Consider the following 21,756-nt stretch of genomic DNA (forward strand, 5'->3'; position numbering starts at 1 on the left):
TATAATTTTCTATATATCTCCATATAGAGCTATGCAATTGCTGGATGGATATGTCAAAATTTATTTAACCCGTCTTCCATCAATGGAAATTTAGGCTGCCTCTAGGCAATTTTACTTGCCACGGCCCTGGGACCTAAGCTCTAGTCTTATATACACATTTTACAGATAAGAAAACAGGCTCAGAAAAGTTTGTAGCAGATGGACCAGCTCACAGGAAATAATCAGAAGCCAGGTTCCCATCCAGTGACCTTACCCTTAACCACAATAAAAATAGCTTTTATCAGCCGGGCGAGGTGGCTCATGCCAGTACTCCTAGCACTTTGGGAGGCCGGGATAGATGGATCACTTGAGGTCAGGTGTTTGAGACCAGACTGGCCAATATGGCAAAACCCATCTCTACTAAAAATACAAAAATTAGCCAGCGTGGTGGCGGGTGCCTGTAATCCCAGCTACTGGGGAGGCTGAGACAGGAGAATTGCTTGAACCTGGGAGGCGAAGGTTGTAGTGAGCTGAGATTGTGCTACTGCACTCCAGCCTGGGTGACAGAGCGAGACTCTGTCTCAAAATAAACAAATAAATAAAAGCTTTTATTTTGAACCAGGAAATGACTTACCCACACACATAATTTTCTGTTTTAGAATAGTTTTAGATCTACAGAAAAACTTTGTAGATAAGATAGTTTTCACGTGGCCCATACCCAGTTTCCCCTACTATTAGCATACTTTATCAATATGGTACATTTCTCACAATTAAGGAACCAAGATTCATGCATGACTATTAACTAAAGTCCCTACTTTATTCAGATTTCCATATTTTTAATGTGTTTTAACTTGCACACCGGGATCTGAGTGGCTCAAACTACTGGCGTGCACCACCACATTCAGGTAATTTTAAAATTTTTTGTAGAGATGGGGTCTCGCTATGTTGCCCAGGCTGGTTTCCAACTCCTGGGCTCAAGCCATCCTCCCACCTCAGCCTCCTAAAGTGCTGGGATTACAGGTGTGAGCTACTGCGTCCAGCTTCCGGCAATTTTATGTTTTTAAGCTGCACACGAACAGAGGTAAAGATGAAAAGAGGATACAGTGCAAAACGTAAAAGACAAACGCTGCGTGTAGTTACAGTTTCCCTTCACTTGGCCCCCTAGTTCCCCACCCAGGGTTACCACAGGTAGTCAGTTTATTGCACCCTCTGGGGAGATAGCTTAGACATTTACAAACATGCACAAATATTTTTTTTTTTTTGGTTTTCCTTTTTGTTCCCAAATGGTAACTTACTAGATGCACTTACTTGGAATCTTGAGGTTTTTTGTGTGTTTACTTTTTAATTTGTTTATTTTAGAGATGAGAGTCTCACTGTGTTGGCCAGGCTGGTCTCAAACTTGTGGGTTCACGCGATCCTTCGGCCTCGGCCTCCCAAAATGCTGGGATTACAGGCGTGAGCCACGACGCCCAGCCGGTTATTTTTGGTATTTATTTCTTTATTAGATTAGATTTGATTTTAGATGCCGGGGGTCCATGTGCATGTTTGTTTCGTGGGTGTACCGGGTACTGGTGGGGACTGCGCTCCCAGTGCGCCCGTGCTATTGTTATTTTTCAAGCTCAGCGAGACAGCCGGGAGGTCGCTGCTTGTTGCCGCCGCTGGATGGAGCCTTGCGGGATCGCCGGGTTCCGCAGCCCCTCTCTGGTCCCTGAACTCTGCTCCTCGCGGGGTCCAGCCGGCGGCGGGCGTGGGAAGGGCAGCTTCGGCGCCCCGCCCCGGCCTCTGTGATGTCAGCGCCGGAACCTGGAATCCCGGCTCCGAGAGGGAAGGTCGGGGACGCGGCGGCAGCGGCGGGAGCGGATCCCCGGCGGCCTCAGGAGAGCGGGGCGCAGCCATGAGCGAGTCCAGCTCCAGTGCGCTCCCGCCCGGCAGGCCCAGCCGGCAACTGGCGGCCCACCCAGGTAGGGCGGCGGGGAGCGCGCGCGGGGACAGTGCCCCCGGGGTCCGAGGGCGCACGGAGGGAGCCAGGTCCTGGAGGCTCGGCCCGGCGGCTGTCCCCTCCCACCCCCGGCGCTGGGTGCTCCGGGCTCTGGGGAGCAGCAGGTGGGAAGGGGGGTCTTCCTCATCCTGCTTTCTCCTCCAACGCGTCCTCACTCAATCCAGAGGGAGCCAGCGGGGCCAAAAGGAGCGCTGGAAAGGTAGTTCGGACCGTGGTGGATTTGTCTTCCAGTTGACCGAGAGACCCCGGGACAGTCTTTGAACAGCCTCATCTGTTAAATGAAACGATTGCGGGTACCCCTCCACGCCTAACATTCTGCTGCGAGGTGCCTGCCTCGCAGACATTTCAGGCTTCACCTATATACAGTTAGAACAACTTGAAACCGAATTCTGCCTTGTCTGTTTGTTGCTGTGGGACCTTTGGTAAGTGGCTTGCCTTCTCTGAGCCTCAGCTCCTTCAGCAGTAAAATGGGAATAAGATGGTGCTGGGATTAGCTGAGAACCGTGTGCTGTGTCTAGCAGTACCTGGCATTGTGGATAGACAGACATCATAAATGGCAGCCGGCCAAACATTATAATCTTTTGCATTGGGTAGCATTTACAGTAAAGTATACAGCTCCATGGATTTCTACATAAGTATGTACAACGGCTGCCCGGTCAAGATAGACAAGCTACCAGCACTCAGGCAGGCTTCCCTGTAGCATTTGGAGCTTACGAATCTTGTACTGAACAAGACACAAGACCCTGCTGTAACGTTTTATCTGTAACGTTTTATCTTTTTCAATTTTAGAATAGAGATTTAATGAAACTGGGCATTGCGCCCTTCAAATTGGATTGTTCCCAATGTCTAGAAGAAAAAACTTAGAAGAGACCCAAACCAGAAAACAAAAGTTGGGCTGGGTTTAACGCAAATTATTTTCTAGCTCAGTATGAATACTGCTGGTGCCACCTGAATTTCAGCCTTTCGATAATAGCTAGCCAGGTATTTTTCTAGTTGGTTTCTATTGATCGCCATCTTATTTTAATGGAATCCATTACATTGAAGATGTCAAGTTCCTCATTTCCCATCTAAGGAGTGTGACATTTATCTTTCTTGAATCTCTGTTAAGTGTTTAAGGGGACTTTTGGCATTTTTAAAGGACTATAATTGGCCCCTCTAACTAAAAAGTCTCCTATGCCCCTTAGATAGATGAATTTTTATTTTTGTTTTTATTTTTTGAGATGGAGTTTCGCTCTTGTTGCCCAGGCTGGAGTGCAGTGGCTGCGATCTCGGCTGACTGCAACCTCCGCCTCCCCAGTCAAGCGATTCTCCTGCCTCAGCCTCCTGGGTAGCTGGGACTACAGGCACCCACCACAACACCTGGCTAATTTTTTGTATTTTTAGTGGAGACAGAGTTTCACCATGTTGGCCACGCTGGTCTTGAACTCCTGACCTCAGGTGATATGCCCTCCTTGGCCTCCCAAAGTGCTAGGATTACAGGCGTGAGCCACTGCACCCATCTGATAGATGAGATTTTTTTTTTTGACCTTGTACCCACCAACATTGGTGGGAGGCTCAGAAAGGACTGTGCTGGTAACTTTGTAGCACTTTCTAAATAGTGACCTGTTGTATGTTGTTATAGGACAGACCCTGGGGTGGGGCGGGGGATGGGGGAGGTGACAAAGAGGTCTGGTTTAAAGAATGAGAAGTGGCCAGGCGCGGTGGCTCACGCTTGTAATCCAAGCACTTTGGAGGCCAAGGTGGGCGGATCACCTGAGGTCGGGAGTTCAAGACCAGCCTGACCAACATGGTGAAACCCTGTCTTAAAAAATAATAATAATAAAATTAAGAAAAAAAAAAAAGAATGAGAAGTGTGATCAGGCATGGTGACTCATTCCTGTAATCCTGGCACTTTGGGAGGCAGCAGTAAAATGGGAATAGGATCGTGCTGGGATTAGTTTATTCTTTGAAAGCTCTTACCACCATCTGAAGTCATCTGGTTTGGTTGTTTCCTTGTTTAGTAGCAGTCTTTTTTTTTTTTTTTTTGAGGCAGGAGGATCACCTGAGGTCAGGAGTTTGAGACCAGCCTGGCCAACAAAATACAAAAATTAGGTGAGTGTGGCGGCACGTGCCTGTAATTCCAGCTACTTGAGAACCTGAGGCAGGAGAATTGCTTGAACTCGGGAGGCAGAGGTTGCAGTGAGCTGAGATCGCACCACTGCACTCCAGCCTGAGCGACAGAGCTAGACTCCGTCTCAAAAACAGAAAAACAAAAAACAACTTTCCAGTGGCTTCTCATTGCTCTGAGAATAAACTCCAGGCTCTTCCATGGCAACCAACAGAGTCTGGTGATTCAACCCTAGCCCCTCTTTCCAGACCCCGATCACCCTGACCTTCCCTTAATCCATCACACCCCAGCTGCACTGGCTGCCTTCCTGTTCTTCAAGCACACCAAGATGCTTTCTGCCTCAGGGCCTTTGCATCTGCTGTTCTCTTCGTCTGGACTCCTCTTGGTTCTTTTCATTTATTCTTTTTTTTAATTTAATTTTTATTTTTGAGACAGAGTTTTTCATTCTTGTTGCCCAGGCAGGAGTGCAAGGATGCGGCCTCAGCTCACTGGAACCTCCGCCTCCCAGTTCAAGCGATTCTCCTGCCTTAGCCTCCCGAGTAGCTGAGATGACAGGCATGCACCACCATGCCTGGCTAATTTTGTATTTTTTTTTTTTTTTTTGTTGGGGGGGGGGTTCGCTCTTGTTACCCAGGCTGGAGTGCAATGGCGCAATCTCGGCTCACCGCAACCTCCACCTCCTGGGTTCAGGCAATTCTCCTGCCTCAGCCTCCTGAGTAGCTGGGATTACAGGCACGCGCCACCATGCCCAGCTAATTTTTTGGATTTTTAGTAGAGACGGGGTTTCACTGTGTTGACCAGGATGGTCTCGATCTCTTGACCTTGTGATCCACCCGCCTTGGCCTCCCAAAGTGCTGGGATTACAGGCTTGAGCCACCGCGCCCGGCCTTTAATTTTGTATTTTTAGTAGAGACAGGGTTTCTCCATGTTGATCAGGTGGGTCTTGAACTCCCGACCTCAGTTGATCTGTGTGCCTTGGTTTACCAAAGTGTTGGGTTTACAGCGTGAGTCACCACGCCAGCCCTCCTTTTGGTTCTTAATAGGACATCCTCTTCCTTCTGTTGGGTTTCTGCTCAAATGTCATGTCAGAGAGGCAGAGCTCTGAGGCTGTCTTGTGTGAGGGAATGCCCCCATCTCTCTTCCTCTGACCCTGCTTATTCTTTGAAAGCTCTTACTACCATCTGAAGTCATCTGGTTTGGTTGTTTCCTTGTTTAATAGCAGCCTTTTTTTTTTTAAACAGAGTCTCCAGGCTGGAGTGCAGTGGTGCGATCTTGGCTCACCACAACCTCTACCTCCTGGGTTCAAGTGATTCTCCTGCCTCAGCCTCCCCAGTAGCTGGGATTACAGGCACACGCCACTATCCTGTGCTAATTTTTGTGTTTTTAGGAGAGACAGGGTTTCAATATATTGGCCAGGCTGGTCTCGAACTCCGACCTCGTGATCTGCCCACCTCTGCCTCTAAAAGTGCTGGAATTACATGTGTGAGCTACTGTGCCCAGCTAGTAGCAGTCCTTCCTGGAATGAGGATGCCTTGGAAAACAGAGGTTTCGCCTTGTTTCCCTAGAACCTAGAATGGCTCACAGCGTACAGCAGATGCCACATATATTGGTTATAAATGTAGACTCTGGAGTCTCGGGTGCAAATTCTCTTTCCCTCATTTACAGGTTTTGACTTTGGCCAAGGCAATCAAGCGTTTGGCCCCTCAGTCCTTGTGTATTAAATGGAGATAATAATAGGATCTACTTTAGGGGATCATTATAAGAATTAGGTGAGTTCGGCCAGGCACAGTGGCTCACACCTGTAATCCTAGCACTTTGGGAGGCCGAGGTGGGTGGATCACCTGAGGTCAGGAGTTCAAGACCAGCCTGGCCATCATGGTGAAACCCCGTCTAAAAAAAAAAAACACACACACAAAAGAATTAGGTGAGTTCATTTATATAAAAAACATAGTAAGTAATAATATTACTGCTGGGCGTGGTGGCTTAGGCCTGTAATCCCAGCCCTTTGGGAGGCTGACGGTGGATCACTTGAAGCCAGGAATTTGAGACCAGCCTGGCCAACATGGTGAAACTCTGTCTCTACTAAAAATACAAAAATTAGCCAGGCGTGGTGGTACACACCTGTAATCCCAGCTACTTGGGAGGCTGAGGCACAAGTATCGCTTGAACACGAGAGGCAGAGGTTGCAGTGAGCTGAGATCATGCCACTGTACTCCAGCCTGGGTGAAAGAGCAAGACCTGTCTAAAAAAAAAAAGGCTACATAATAATAATAATATTAGGTGTTTGTATTGTTTCAAATTACTTCAAAACTTAGTGGCTTCGAACAATAATAATCATTTATTTTATTTTTCGAGATGGAGTCTCACCCTGTCACCCAGGCTAGAGTGCAGTAGTGCGATCTCAGTTCACTGCAACCTCCGCCTCCCAGGTTCAAGCAATTCTCCTGCCTCAGCCTCCCAAGTAGGTGGGATTACAGGCACGTGCCACCATGCCCAGCTAATTTTTGTATTTTTAGTAGGAGGAGGGGGTTTCACCATGTTGGCCACATTGGTCTTCAACTCTTGACCTCAGGTGATCTGCCTGCCTTGACCTCCCAAAATCCTGGGATTACAGGCATGAGCCAGTGTGCCTGACTGGTGACTGGCTTCTTTCACTTAGTGTAATATGTTCAAGGTTCATCTGCATTAAAGCAGGTGCCACAGCTCCATTCCTGCTTAGGCGCAGCTGAATAGTATTGCGTTCTGTGGCCGGACTGCATCCTGTTGATCCCTTTCCTCGCTGATGGACATTTGAGTTGTTTTCACCTTTTGAACTACTGTGACTAGTGCCGCTGTGAATACTTCTCTACAAGTTGTTTGAACATCTATTTTCAGTTCCTTTGGACGTATGCCTAGGAATGGAATGGCTGGATCCTATGGTAATTCTTCTGTTGCCTAAAGCTGGAATGCAGTGGCAGGATCATGGCTTTTTTCGAGAAACAGACAAACTTACCCTGTTGTTCAGGGGGGAGCACTGGAGAGGCTCAGCCAAGATCTCTAGATCACTGTGAAGTGGTGGCTGTGCAAGGTGGCATCAACCCTGTATGATGCCCGCGAGGCCACTGGCCTCTCCTCCAGCCTCCTCAAGGGGCACTCAGGGAAGAAACCTGGAAGGGCCTGGATGTGGCTGTGTTTGGACTGACCCTGACAGCCAGAGGGTGGAACTTGGTCTGGAGCAGGGACTACTTGTAATGGTAGGGGTGAAACTCAACAGCCCCCAGGGCTGCTGTTATGGTGGAGCTGGAACCTAATTTTTTTTTTTTTTTTGAGATGTAGTCCCGCTCTGTTGCCAGGCTGGAGTGCAGTGGCTTAATCGCTGCTGCAACCTCTGCCTCCCAGGTGCAAGCCATTCTCTTGCCTCAGCCTCCTGAGTAGCTGGGATTATAGGCACACACCACCATGCCCAGGTAATTTTTATATTTTTAGTAGAGATGGGGTTTTACCATGTTGGCCAGGATGGTATCAGTCTCCTGACCTCGTGATCTGCCCGCCTCTACCTCCCAGTGTTCAGATTACAGGCGGAAGCCACAGTACCAGGCTTTTGTTTGTTTTAGAGACAGGGTCTCCTTTTGTCCTTAAAGCTGGAATGCGGTGGCATGATCACGGCTCACTGCAGTCTCAAACTCGTGGCCTTGATTGATTCTCTGGCCTTGGCTTCCCAAAGTGATGGGACTACAGGTGCATGTAACCATGCCCACCTAATTTTCTTTTCTTTCTTTTTTATTTTGTTTTGTTTTTTTGGAGATGGAGTCTTGTTCTGTTGCCCAGCCTGGACTGCAGTGGTGTGATCTCAGCTCACTGCAACTTCCGCCTCCTGGTTCAATCCTCCTGCCTCAGCCTTCCGAGGAGCTGGGATTACAGGTGCCCACCACCATGCCTGGCTAATTTTCATATTTTTTTTTTGGGACGGAGTTTTGCTCTTGTTACCCAGGCTGGAGTGCAATGGCGCGATCTCGGTTTACCGCAACATCCGCCTCCTGGGTTCAGGCAATTCTCCTGCCTCAGCCTCCTGAGTCGCTGGGACTACAGGCACGCGCCACCATGCCCAGCTAATTTTTTGTATTTTTAGTAGAGACGGGGTTTCACCGTGTTGACCAGGATGGTCTCGATCTCTTGACCTCGTGATCCACCCGCCTTGGCCTCCCAAAGTGCTAGGATTACAAGCTTGAGCCACCGCGCCCGGCCCAATTTTCGTATTTTTAATAGAGATGAGATTTCACCATGTTGGCCAGGCTGGTCTCTTAACTTCTGACCTCAGGTGATCTGCCTGCCTCGGCCTCCCAAAGTGTTGGGACTGCAGGTGCATGCAATGACGCCTGGCTATTTTTCTTGATTTTTAGTAGAGACTGGGTCTCGTTATGTTGTTCAGGCTGATCTCGAACTCCTGAGCTCAATTGATCCTCCTGCCTTGGCCTCCCAGAGCGCTGTGATTACAGGCGTGACTGCATGTGCTGTTGTGTCTATACTTTCTGGAGATACGTTGTCAGGAATTTATGTAATTGGCCGGGCGCGGTGGTTCACGCCTGTAATCCTAGAACTCTGGGACACTGAGGCGGGCAGATCACCTGAGGTCAGGAGCTTGAGACCAGCCTGGTCAACATGGTGAAACCCCGTCTACTACAATACAAAAATTAGTCAGGCATGGTGGCACATGCCTGTAGTCCCAGCTACTCAGGAGGTTGAGGCAGGAGAATGGCTTGAACCCAAGTGGTAAAGGTTGCAGTGAGCCAAGATCATGCTACTGCACTCCAGCCTGGGTGACAGAGCGAGACTCTGTCTCAAAAAAAAAAAAGGAATTTATGTAGTTGAACAACTGTTCTTTGGATGCCTTTCAGTCCAGTAGACGGCATTAAACTTGAAAACAAATAACCATTTGACCTGTGATATTTTTTTCCCCTCTTATCTTCTAAGTCCATTCATCCAGGTCATTCATCACCTTTAAAGGCATCCCCAGAGGAAGGCAGGTCTGGACATAGCTAAAGATCGCGCCGGCCATTTGCAGGCTGGATTCGTTCTCTGGTGACCCGCCCGTCTGACTTGAGGCAAGACTGACCTCTCTGCCCAGCAACTTAGGCCTGGATTAGGTCCAAGGGCCCTCAGTGGCTTTTTTTGTTTGTTTTTTTTCAGGAAGTGAAGAATTTAGAGGGATAAAAAGGGGAAATAACTTTTCAGGCTCTGACCTTTGTCGCAATCTGGTTTCCTTTTAAAAGAGCATTGTTTGGGTCCGGGGCGCCTAGACCTTCTGATGCACTGACCTCACCCTTGGAGGAGGAGGAAGGGAGGAAAATGGGACCTGAAGGTCACCATGTACCAGGCCCCAGGGGTCTAGCGGTGAAGGAGGCAGGTTCGGTCTCTGCTTTCATGGAGCTTCTAGTCAAGGGAGACATGCTAAACAGTAAAGAGACAGATAGGATAATTGGAGGTAGCCTTAACTCCTGGGATGGAAATGAACAGATGATAAGATAGAGAAGGAAGAGTGGCCTGATCAGACGGGGTGGTCCAGAGGCCTCTCAGGGGAGGTGACTCCTTTTTATTGTACTTTTTTGAGACAGAGTCTCTCTGTCGCCCAGGCTGAAGTGCAGTGGTGCGGTCTCGGCTTACTGCAACCTCTGCCTTCTGGGTTCAAGCAATTCCTGTGCCTCAGCTTCCCCAGTAGCTGGGATTACAGGTGCCTACCGCCATGCCTGGCTAATTTTTGTATTTTTAGTCCAGACAGGGTTTTACCATGTTGGTCAGGCTAATCTCGAACTCCTGATCTCAGGTGATCTACCTGCCTCGGCCTTCCAAAGTGCTGGGATTACAGGCTTGAGCCACTGCTCTGGGTCCTGGAATGCTTTCTTAAAGAGGTCCTGAGCAAGGAGAAAGAGCATATCATGTAAGGCCTAGCTTGGTCCACAGCAGGAAGACCCCCTGCTGCAAAATTAAAATATTCATGCATATTTAACTTACTGATAATAAGCCTGCAAGTATATAGCACAATATATCAGGCACTGTTGAGTCTCTCTCTGTCACCCAGGCTGGAGTGCAGTGGCATGATCTCGGCTCACTGTAACCTAGGCCTCCGGGGTTCAAGTGATTCTCCTGTCTCAGCCTCCCTAGTAGCTGGGATTACAGGTGCCCACTACCATAGCCGGCTAATTTTTGTATTTTTAGTAGAGGTGGGGTTTTGCCATGTTGGCCAGGTTGGTCTCAAACTCCTGACCTCAGGTGATCCACCTACCTTGGCCTCCAAAGTGCTGGGATTACAGGTGTGAGCCACCGCGCCTGGCCTCAGGCACTGTTTTGAGCCAAGGATCTGCAAAGGACAACTCCTGGGCCAAATCCAGCCTGTCATGTTTCTTTGTAAATAAACCTTTAGTAGAACACAGCCATGCCCATTCATTTATGGATTGTCTGTGGCTGCTTTTCTGTTACAAGGACAGAGCTGAGTAATTGCAAATAGTAAATTCTTACTTTCTGGCTCTTTACAGAAAAGGTTTGCTGACCTCTGTTCTAAGCATGTTACATGTGATTGACACCTAATCCTCAGGACAGGTGTAGGATGCAGGAACCACTGTCCCCATTTTACAGGTGGGAAAACCAAGGCACAGAACGATCAAGAAACTTGCCAGGTTACACAGGACCCAAGTGAGGCTGGGGTCCAAATCCAGTCAGGGTGGCTTTGGAGACTGTGCTCTTTTTTTGTTTTTGAGACAGAGCCTTTCTCTGTTGCCAAGCTGGAGTGCAGTGGCACAATCTTGGCCTCCGACCCCTGGGTTCAAACGATTCTCCTGCCCCAGCCTCCCGAGTAGCTGGGACTATAAGTGTGTGCCACCACGCCCAGCTAACTTTTTGTATTTTTAGTAGAGATGGGGTTTCGCCATGTTGGCCAGGATGGTCTCAATCTCTTGACCTCGTGACCCACCCACCTTGGCCTCCTAAAGTGCTGGGATTACAGGCGTCTGGCGAGACTGTGCTCTGAACTGCCAGGCCTTGCCACTTTCTCGGATGGACAGAATCACTATAATTGCCCCACAGATACCAGGACAGATGCTCCATGGGCATGAAAAGCAGCAACTTGAGTTCCAGGCCCAGCAGCGGTTCTCATAATGGACTTAGTCACTGCTCCTGAAGGCTGTTTGCTCATCTGTTTGTAAATCCTTGGACCCAGCCAGTCACTGGCCCCACCTAGCTGCCAGTTAGTGTGACTCATGCAGTTTCTCCCAACACTGCTGTTTTAAAGCCTAGCAGATCAGGGAGGCTCCTGGGGCCTCTGGCTCCTCCCCTCTCAGACTAAGTTCTGGGTTTCTGTGAATGAGGCCCCTCTATGCTGTATTTATTTATTTATTTATTCAGAGACAGTGTCTCTCTCTGTCACGTGAGCTGGAGTGCACTGCTGTAATCACAGCTCACTGCAGCCTCAACCTTCTGGGCTCAAGCGATCCTCCCACCTCAGCCAAAAAAATATTTTAGTTTTTTGTAGTGACAGGGTCTCACTATGGTGCCCAGGCTGGTCTTGAACTCCTGGGTTCAAGCAATCCTCCTGCCTCAGCCTCCCAAAGTGTTGGGATTACAGGGGTGAGCCACTGTACCCAGCTAGTCATATTTCAGTTGCTTAACAGTCCCATGTAAAGGCCAGGCATGGTGGCTCACCCCTGTAATCCCAACACTTTGGGAGGCCGAGGCGGGTGGAACACCTGAGGTCACCAGTTCGAGACCAGCCTGGCCAAACTGGTAAAACGCTGTCTCTACTAAAAATACAAAAATTAACTGGGCATGGTGGCAGGTGCCTGTAATCCTAGCTACTCGGGAGACTGAGGCAGGAGAATCACTTGAACCCGGGAGGCAAAGTTGCAGTGAGCCAAGATCGAGCCATTGTACTCCAAAAAAAAAAACAAAAGTCCCACGTGGCCAGTGGTCGCTGTATTGGACAGTGCAGATGCAGAACATGCGCTTCACTGCAGAAGCCCAACAAATGGTTCCTGGCTTGGATCATAGCTACGCTCCTCCGTGTAGTTGAGGAACAGAAGTAGCCAGCGGGATCCTGTTAAACTTGAATCAGATCATCACTCCTCTGCCTTAAGACCCTGTCCTCTCACGGCTCTCACTTTACTGAGCAAAAGCCAGTGTCCTTGCCTGTGTGGCCTGGGCTCTTTCTCCCTGGACTCCCTCTCCCATAGTTGTCCTCCCTGATGACTCTCCTCCAGTCATACTTGTCTCCTTTCTGTTCTGCAAACTGTCTGAACACCATTCTGCCACAGGGCTTTTGCACTTGCTCTTCTTACTCCCTTGGATGTTATTCTCCCAGATAGCAACGGGGCTCTGCTCTCTCTTGCTTCAGGGCTTTGCTCAAATGTCACCTTCTTAGGAAATCATCCATGGCCACTGTTTAACAGTGCATCCCGGCCTGGCAGGGTGGCTCATGTCTGTAATCCCAGCACTTTGGGAGGCTGAGGTGCAATGAGCACCTGAGGTCAGGTATTTGAGACCAGCCTGGTCAACATGGTGAAATCCTGTCTCTAGTTAAAAAAAAAAAAAAATATATATATATATATATATATGTATGTGTATATATATATGTATGTGTATATATATACACACACACACACATACACACACACACATATATGTGTGTGTGTGTGTGTGTGTATGGTGCGTGATGGGTGCGTTATGGTGCGTGCCTGTAATCCCAGCTACTCAGGAGATTGAGGCAGGAGAACCCCTTGAACCCAGGAGGTGTAGGTTCCAGTGAGCCGAGACCATGCTACTGCACCACTGAACGCCAGCCTAGGCGACAGAGCAAGACTCTATCTCAAAACAAAAACAAAAATTAACAACAGTTCAAGTGAAAAGTTCATAAAGTTCTGAGATTAATATCTACATCGATTTATCGGTAATATCAAATTGTGTGTGTGTGTGCGTGACATTTTATCATTTCATGAAAAAAAACAGCAAAGCACATTTCTAATAGGGCTGGTTTGTTTAAAGTACCTGAAATAGGAAGAATGTAAATGTAACATATGGTCAACATCTCAGCCAATATTTTTTGCCAGCTTTTATTACCCTTTAAATTATCTTTGACTGGGCGCGGTGGCTCATGCCTGTAATCCCAGCACTTTGGGAGGCTGAGGCAGGTGGATCACCTGAGGTCAGAAGTTCAAGAGCAGCCTGGCCAACATGGTGAAACACCATCTCTACTAAAATTACAAAAAAATTAGCTGGGGATGATGGTGGGCACCTGTAATCCCAGCTACTCAGGAGCCTGAGGCAGGAGAATCGCTTGAACCTGGGAGGCGGAGGTGACAGTGAGCAGAGATTGCACCACTGCACTCCAGCCTGGGCAACGGAGTGAGATTCTGTCTCAAAAAAAAAAAAAATTATTTTTGTTCTGGGTGTGGTGGCTCATCCCTGTAATTTCAATACTTTGGGAGGTAGATGCGGGTGGATTGATTGGGTCCAGGACTTTGAGACCAGTCTAGGCAATACGGTAAACCCCATCTCTACAAAATACAAAAAATTAGCCAGGCGTGGTGGCGCACACCTGTAGTCCCAGCTACTTGGGAGGCTGAGGCTGGAGGCTTGCTTGAGCCTGGGAGGTGGAGTGAATGGAAATGGCACCACTGCATTCTAGCTGGGGTGACAGAGTGAAACCCTGTCTCGAAAACAAAACAGCAACAACAAAGTGTTTTGTGTTGTGAAACAGATACATCATCCATATAGAAAAGGATAATATTCAAGGCTTAAATTCCTAAACTCTTTTTCTCATTTTGCTGACACCCTTGCTTTGCTGGTATGCAAAGTACTTTGGTTGGCTTGGTGGGTGATCTAATATATCTTGTATCTTCAGCACTAAATTCATTCATTTGTGAATTATTCATTCATTCAGGAGGTATTTATTAAGCATCTGTCCCGTACCAGGCTCTGTGCTAGGCCCTGAGAATTCAGTGGTGACAGAAAGAGACAGGGCCCCTGCCCTCATGGAGGTTATAGAGTCAGAAACAACACAGAAGTAAACAGTTAAAAAGGGGCCGGGCGCGGTGGCTCATGCCTGTAATCCCAACGCTTTGGGAGGCTGAGGCAGGCGGATCACCTGAAGTCAGGAGTTCAAGACCAGCCTGACCAACATGGTGAAACCCTGTCTCTATAAAAAAACAAACAAACAAAAACCAAAAAGGACAGAATATGCCAGGTGTGGTGGTTCACACCTATAATCCCAGCACTTTGGGAGTCTGAGGCGGAAGGATCACTTGAGCCCAGAAGTTTGAGACCAGCCTGGGCAACATAGCGAGACCTCATCTGTACTAAAATATATGTGTATTACCTGGGCTTAGTGGTACGCACCTAGGATCCCAGCTACTAAGGAGGCTGAGGCAGGAGTATTGCTTGAATCTGGGAGATCAAGGCTGCAGTGAGCTGTGATGGTGCCACCGCGCTCCAGCCTGGACAGCAGAGCATGACTGTCTCAAACAACAAAAAGGACGGAGTGGTAGCAGGGGCACGTAGGAGTTATGTGGTGTTTGAAGGAGAAAGCAAAAGCTCGTCAAGGCAGAGAGCAAGTCTTCGTCTTCTCCGCAGTTCCAACCTCCAGCCTGGAATCTGGCATAGAGAGAGGCTTCATGCGAACTGTCAGACAGAACTAATTCCCATAGCTGCTGGTGAGTGGCCTTGACCCAGTGACCTACATGGTCCCTTTTTACCCAGAGTTTCCCTGATACTTTGCGTGGGAAGCAAACCCCTGCCATGAACTCAGCACCAAATACGGTTGGACAAGTTTCTTGGCTATGACACGGGGGAAGCTGGTGGTGGTTTTAGTGCTATTTAGATCATACTTGGCTGGTGCCCACATCCTGGGAAGGTTCATGCCTGTTGGTAGGATTTGATGCCCTGTGGAAAAAGTTGCCAAGAAAGTTAGGCCCTCAGGATGGCCTCCAGATGTGCCTTGCCCCTGCCACTGCACATTCATTCATTCATTCTTCAGATGGAGGGCCGCCTTTTTTTTTTTTTTTTTTTTTTTGAGACAGAGTTTTACTCTTGTTGCGCAGCTGGAGTGCAGTGTCGTGATCTCACTGCAACCACCACCTCCTGGCTTCCAGTGATTCTCCTGCCTCAGCCTCCCAAGTAGCTGAGATTACAGGCATGTGCCACCACGCCCAGCTGATTTTATATTTTTTTAGTAGAGACGGGGTTTCACCATGTTGGCCAGGCTTGTCCTGAACTCCTGCCCTCAGGTGATCCATCCGGCTCAGCTTCCCAAAGTTCTGGGATTACAGGCGTGAGCCACTGTGCCTGGCATTTTAACATTTACAAAGTACTTTTAAATACATGGCCCCCTGAATTTTTTCACGGTGAGGGCTACAGCTTTGGGGTCTGATAAATCTGTGATAGGTTCGTAGTTCCAACACTTACTGTGTGAGCAGGCAACACTTACTAATTGTCTGAGCCTCAGTTATTCATCTGTAACATGGAGATAATTCTTTTCTTTGTCTTTTGGGGTTTGGTTTTTTTAATTTTTATTTTTTGGAATTGGGGTCTTGTGATGTTGCCCAGGCTGGTCTTGAACCCCTGGGCTCCAGCAATCTTCCTGCTGTAGCCCCCAAGGTAGCTGGGACTATAGGTATGCACCACAGGGATAATTCTCTCCAAAGAGTAGTTTGCATTTTGGAGTTTTTTTTTCTTTTTTTTTTTTGAGACAGAGTTTTGCTCTTGTTGCTGCCCCAGGCTGGAGTGCAGTGACGCAATCTCTGCTTATTGTGATTCCCGCCTCCTGGGTTCAAGCCATTCTCCTGCCTCAGTCTCCGGAGTAGTTGGGATTACAGGAGTGCAACACCACGCCCGGCTAATTTTTGTATTTTTAGCAGAGACAGGGGTGGGGAGGGGATTTTACCATGTGGGCCAGGCTGGTCTCAAACGCCCGACCTCAGGTGATCCACCCACCACAACCTCCCAAAGTGCTGGGATTATAGGAGTGAGCCACCGTGCCCGGCCAAGCGTAGTTTGGAGTGTTAAGTGTGACGATGCATGTTTAATACTTTAAATAGCCTGGTACAAGGTAGGTAAGTACTCAGTAAATCTTAGCCAGCCTTACTTATGTTGTTTGCCACTCCTTCCTCACCATTGTGCTGATGAGGCCCATGGTATTATATCCTCCATTCCCGAGATGAGAAAAATGTGACTCTGAGGCAGCTGCTGTCTCTCCTGGGGTCGCTTGGCTGGTGGGTGACAGGCCAGTGTTTTAAACCAACCCAGGCTCCAGCCTGGGGGCCCTGACCCCACAGCTGTTGAATATTCAGTAGGCCCCTGCTGTTCTATATTCAAAGACCTTTGTTCGTGGTTAATAATGGCTCTTTGTTGCTGCCAGGGGGAGGGTGGCCTCCATGCCAGGCTTAGACCCTTTTCCTTTTCAGGGGCCACACCCGCCTCACCCTCATATTAGCTTTAGTCATATCCTCAGGGTGTGCTCGGCAGGGAGGTAGAAGGGTGGGTGGGGCTCATAGACTGGCACATGGCGATTGGCAGAGTCCCAGGCGCGTGTCCGTGTGTCATCTGCAGTGGGACAGCTGCTCCATTGTGTCTGAACTTGTCCATCTGAGAGAGGCAGAGATTAGTGTCAGAGCCAGACCTTGACTGGTCCCCTCCTAGTCCTGTCCCTGCCCTTTCTCATCCGGTTGGTGCCTTCACGGAGCTCTGTGTGTGCCAGGCACTGCCCTGGGAGCTTCTACCCATGTGATCGCCTTTAATGTTCATAAACAGGCTGTGTAGTGAGTCTTGACCTTTGCCTTGCAGCCTCCAGGGTGACTTTTTTTATGAGATGGAGTTTTGCTCTTGTTGCCCAGGCTGGAGTGCAATGGCACCATCACAGCTCACTGCAATCTCCGCCTCTCAGGTTCAAGCGATTCTCCTGCCTCAGCCTCCCCAGTAACTGGGACTACAGGCATGTGCCACCACACCCAGATAATTTTGTACTTTTAGTAGAGACAGGGTTTCTCCATTTTAGTCAGGCTGGTCTCGAACTCTCAACCTCAGGTAATCCCCGCCTCCTTGGCCTCCCAAAGTGTTGGGATTACAGGCGTGAGCCACTGCACCCAGCCCAGGATGACCTTTTCAAACTCGGTCAGAGCACAGCATCCCAAGGTCCTGCCACAGCCTACGAAGCCCGACTTGGTCCAACCCCAGCCACGTCTCTGACTTCAGCGTTTCCATTCTCCCTGTCCTAAATGCCTATTATTGCTCAACACACTGCTCCAAACATGCTGGCCTAAGCCATGTTATTATTTCTGCTGACTCTGTGCATCAGGGATGACGTCGGGCACTGGGGAGCCCACTTGTGCCGCTGCTGCCTGCGATGTCTGCTGGGGCTGGAGCGCCCAAGATGGTCTCATCATGGCAATGCCTGCTGAGGTTGTCCCAGGGTATTTTTTTTTTATTTTTTATTTTTTATTATTTATTTATTTATTATTATTATTATTATTATTTTGAGACGGAGTTTCGCTCTTGTTACCCAGGCTGGAGTGCAATGGCACAATCTCGGCTCACCGCAACCTCCGCCTCCCGGGTTCAGGCAATTCTCCTGCCTCAGCCTCCTGAGTAGCTGGGATTACAGGCACGTGCCACCATGCCCAGCTAATTTTTTGTATTTTTTTTTAGTAGAGACGGGGTTTCACCATGTTGACCAGGATGGTCTCGATCTCTTGACCTCGTGATCCACCCGCCTCAGCCTCCCAAAGTGCTGGGATTACAGGCTTGAGCCACCGCGCCCGGCCTTTTTTTTTTTTTGAGATGAAGTATTGCTCTGTTGCTCAGGCTGGAGTGCAGTGGTACAATTTCGGCTCACTGCAACCTCTGCCTCCCAGGTTCAAGCGATTCTCCTGCGTCAGCCTCCCCAGTAGCTGGGATTACAGGCCTGTGCCTCCATGCCCAGCTATTCTTTTTTTTTTTTTCCTATTTTTGGTAGAGCTGAGGTTTCACCATGTTGGCCAGGCTAGTCTTGAACCCCTCACCTCAGATGATCCGCCTGTCTCGGCCTCCCGAAATGCTGGGATTTCAGGTGTGAGCCACCGTGCCTGGCTGTTCCAGGGGGTTGAAAACACGAGCCCTGAGCCTTGGTTCTTGCAGTCACCCGGGTTGTTGGTTCTTTTTATAGGCTTAGGGGCTCTTCCTCTCTACCTGGTTGTCCGCGGTAGTTGGACTTCTTACCAGGCAGCCCTGGTCAAGAGCACAGAAGTGGCTACTGCAAGGCCCTCTTATGACTTGGGGCTGGAAATGGCAGAGCATTGCTTCCACTGAGTCCTTTGGCTAAAGTAAGCACAGGTTCAGTGCAGATTCAAGGCGGGGACCATGCAGATGGCCAGCGTGGCTCATTGGAGGCCACCAACGAAAGGGCCTACCAGGTTCCTGCTCATTCACTCTTCCTCTAGCCTGTGACACACACGCCTGCCGCTGGGTCTTACCACTTACTGGTTCCCTCTGCCTGGGGTGCTTTTCCCCAAATATCCAGAGGTCTTACCCCTTCCTGTCATTCAGCCTCAGCTAAATGTCACCTTTAAAGAGCGATCAGGGGCAGGTATAGTGGCTTACACCTGTAATCCCAGAACTTTGGGAGGCCGAGGAGGGTGGATCACAAGGTCAGGAGTTCGAGACCAGCCTGGCCAACACGATGAAACACCGTCTCTACTAAAGATACAAAAAATTAGCCAGGCGTGGTGGTGCATGCCTGTAATCCCGGCTGCTCAGGAGGCTGAGGCAGGAGAATCGCTTGAACCTGGGAGACAGAGGTTGCAGTGAGCCGAGATCGTACCACTGCACTCCAGCCTGAGTGACAGGGTGAGACTCTGTCTCAAAAAAAAAAAAAAAAGACCATACCTGATTCTGTCTCATCAAAAACAGTGTACACCCCGCATCACCTCTGACCCCTGACCCCACTCGGCTCTTTTTTTTTTTTCATTGCACTTATCACCTTCTGGCATTATATTTACTGCCTGTTTATTATTTGATATGCCTCTCACCCGTCTCAGAATACAGCTGTCATGTGAGAGGGGCACTTGCCTTGTTCACTGCAGTTCCCTTAGCTCCAGATATGACACATGGTAGATAGGGTTGTTAAATGAATATTTGAGATGAGGAAACTGAGGCTCAGAAAGGTTAAGTAACTTTCCCAAAGACACACAGCTAATAAGTGACAGAGTGGGGATTCAAACTCAAGCATTTAACATTGATCGTGAAGTCATAGAAACTTGGCTGCCTAGGGGTAATTGCTTATGTAATTATGGCAGCCTGCCCCCTCTTCTCTCTGAGTCCTGCCTGTCTCCACTTAGAGTGATCTTCCTGAAAGTAAAATCTGATCAAGCTTAAAACCCATCTTGAAGGTAGCTCCCTCCCCTTCAGCAGAAAGCCCACGTGCCTTAGCGTGCTGCCAAGACACAGCAAAGCGCAGCTTCTAGCTCTGGCCTGATACAGAAAGGATGAGGGTTTTGGAGTTACCCCGGCTTTGTCTGCAGCACGCCTAATCACCAGCTCTCTAAACACAAGCAAATTAGGAATGTCATTCATTCTGCGTGTCTGTGGTTAGCAGGAGGTCAAGCTGGCTGAAGGCAGATCTGGAGTGGCCTCAGCTGGGGCAGTCATCCCACATAGTCTCATCTTCCCAGCAGGCTAGCGCAGGCTTGTTCTGGTTGGGCTCTGGAGCGGAGCAGAAGTCTGCAAGACCTCCTAAGGCTGGGCTTGGAACTGGCCCAGCATCACTTCTGCTGTGTTCTGTTGGTCCAAGCAGATCAGGAGCCCAGCCCAGGTCCCATGAGTATGTGTGAAGCTCTTTACACCATGCCTGACACACAGGAAATGCTATTATTATTGTTGTTGATGTTGTTGCCATGAATTTGCATAGTACTTTATGCTTTTTTTTTTGAGACGAGGTCTTGTTCTGCCACTAGGCTGGAGTGCACTGGCACAATCTCTGCTCACTGCAACCTCTGCCTTCCAGGTTCAAGTGATTCTCTTGCCTCAGCCTCCCGAGTAGCTGGGATCACAGGTGTACGCCAGCACACCCAGCTAATTTTTTGTATTTAAGCAGAGACGGGGTTTCACCATGTTGGCCAGGATGGTCTCAATCTCCTGACCTTGTGATCCACCTGCCTCGGCCTCCCAAAGTGTTGGGATTACAGGCATGAGCCACTGTGCCCAATCCTTTATGCTTTTTAGAGTTTTATTGAATACATTACTATATCCTACACTGTGGGAGGAAGTTGGAGCAAATATTACTAGTTTGACAAATATTTGACAAATATTTAAAATATCTAAAACTTTGGGCAAGTTTAGATAACTTGCCCCAGGAGGCTGAGGCAGGAGAATTGCCTGAACCCAGGAGGCGGAGGTTGCGGTGAGCCGAGATTGCGCCATTGCACTCCAGCCTGGGTAACAAGAGCGAAACTCCGTCTCAAAAAAAAAAAAAAAAAAAAAAAAAAGATAACTTGCCCAAGACTGCGCTTTTAGCTAGTGGCTGCAGCCAAACACTGGAAATCAGATGTCGTGCAATTTAAAGCATGTCTGCAAACACATCTGCAGAAAGTGAGCCCATCTGCAGATGATTTCATTGTCCTGAGCACCACTGTGGTAAATGAAATAAGATCTAAATGCTGTCGTCACTGACCCAGGCTAGTAACTATCTGCAAGGCTTAGTGATGATGTCCAAGATCCAAGTTTCCTGCTTGGCTTCCTAGCTCACTGGTGTGAAAGATAGCTTTCTTTTCTTTTACCTAGAGAACCTGTCTCTAGACTCCAGTTGCTTCTCCTCTCCACCTGTGAACTTCCTCCAAGAATTGCCAAGCTATCGGTCCATTGCACGCAGGAGAACGACCGTCATTTCTCGGGGCAAGCAAAGTGGCACTTTGCTAAAGCCAACCAACTCTTACAGCTCCCAGCTGAAGGACGGAATTGCTGCAAATCTCAGCAGCCAATCCATTCGAGAATATGCACTGAACATCTCTGAGAAGCGGAGACTAAGGTTTGTTCACTAGCCACCTGGAATCTGTATAGTGATATTATGCACCAGAGGTATGTTTTGTGCATGAAATGCATTTCTTGAAGAGCTCACATAATTAAAATTTTCTTCCTTAGCGTAAGCTAAGCTTTTTTGACAAAGATACCGAAACTCCTACTGTTTCACTTGATTAGCCTTAAAAAAAAGATATCTAAACATACTCAACATAGTAGAAGTTTATTTCTTTTCTTTTTTTTTTTTTTTTGAGATAAAGTCTTGCTTTGTCAACAGGCTGGAGTGCAGTGGTGCAATCTCGGCTCACTGCAACCTCCACCTCCCAGGTTCAGGCAATTCCCCTGCCTCAGCCTCCTGAGTAGCTGGGACTACAAGTGCATGCCACCATGCCCAGCTAATTTTTGTATTTTTAGTAGAGATGGGGGTTGGCCAGGATGGTCTTGATCTCTTGACCTTGTGATCCGCCCCCCTTGGCCTCCCAAAGTGCTGGGATTACAGGCTTGAGCCACCATGCCCGGCCTAGAAGTTTATTTCTTGTTAGCATAAAGTACTAGGTTCAGGTCAGTGGGAAACTTTGTAGTCAGTCATTCAGGGACCCAGGCTCTTTCCATCTTGTGGCTCTGTATACCCTTAAAACCTCATTTTTGTCTGCAACCAAGCCATGCA

At 48.6% G+C, this 21,756-nt stretch overlaps 1 protein-coding gene across 1 annotated transcript; it reads left to right on the forward strand.

Moving 5' to 3' along the window:
* The first annotated feature begins 1,661 nt into the window (after positions 1-1,661).
* Positions 1,662-21,269, forward strand: LOC116526495 (transmembrane channel-like protein 7). The gene is made up of 2 exons (XM_032242813.1): positions 1,662-1,940; positions 20,856-21,269. The coding sequence occupies exons 1-2, from the start codon at positions 1,874-1,876 to the stop codon at positions 21,110-21,112; spliced, it is 324 nt and encodes a 107-aa protein (XP_032098704.1). The 5' UTR covers positions 1,662-1,873; the 3' UTR covers positions 21,113-21,269.
* Positions 21,270-21,756: the final 487 nt, after the last annotated feature.

This window comes from Sapajus apella, unplaced genomic scaffold (genome assembly GCF_009761245.1).
Source record: "Sapajus apella isolate SASKATOON/1434 unplaced genomic scaffold, GSC_monkey_1.0 scaffold51, whole genome shotgun sequence".
NCBI lineage: Eukaryota > Metazoa > Chordata > Mammalia > Primates > Cebidae > Sapajus > Sapajus apella.

Coding starts and splice junctions, on each gene's coding strand:
- LOC116526495 (XM_032242813.1), top strand. CDS start 1,874: ATGAGCGAGTCCAGCTCCAGTGCGCTCCCGCCCGGCAGGCCCAGCCGG. Junction 1,941..20,855: donor GCAACTGGCGGCCCACCCAG/GTAGGGCGGCGG, acceptor TCTTTTACCTAG/AGAACCTGTCTCTAGACTCC.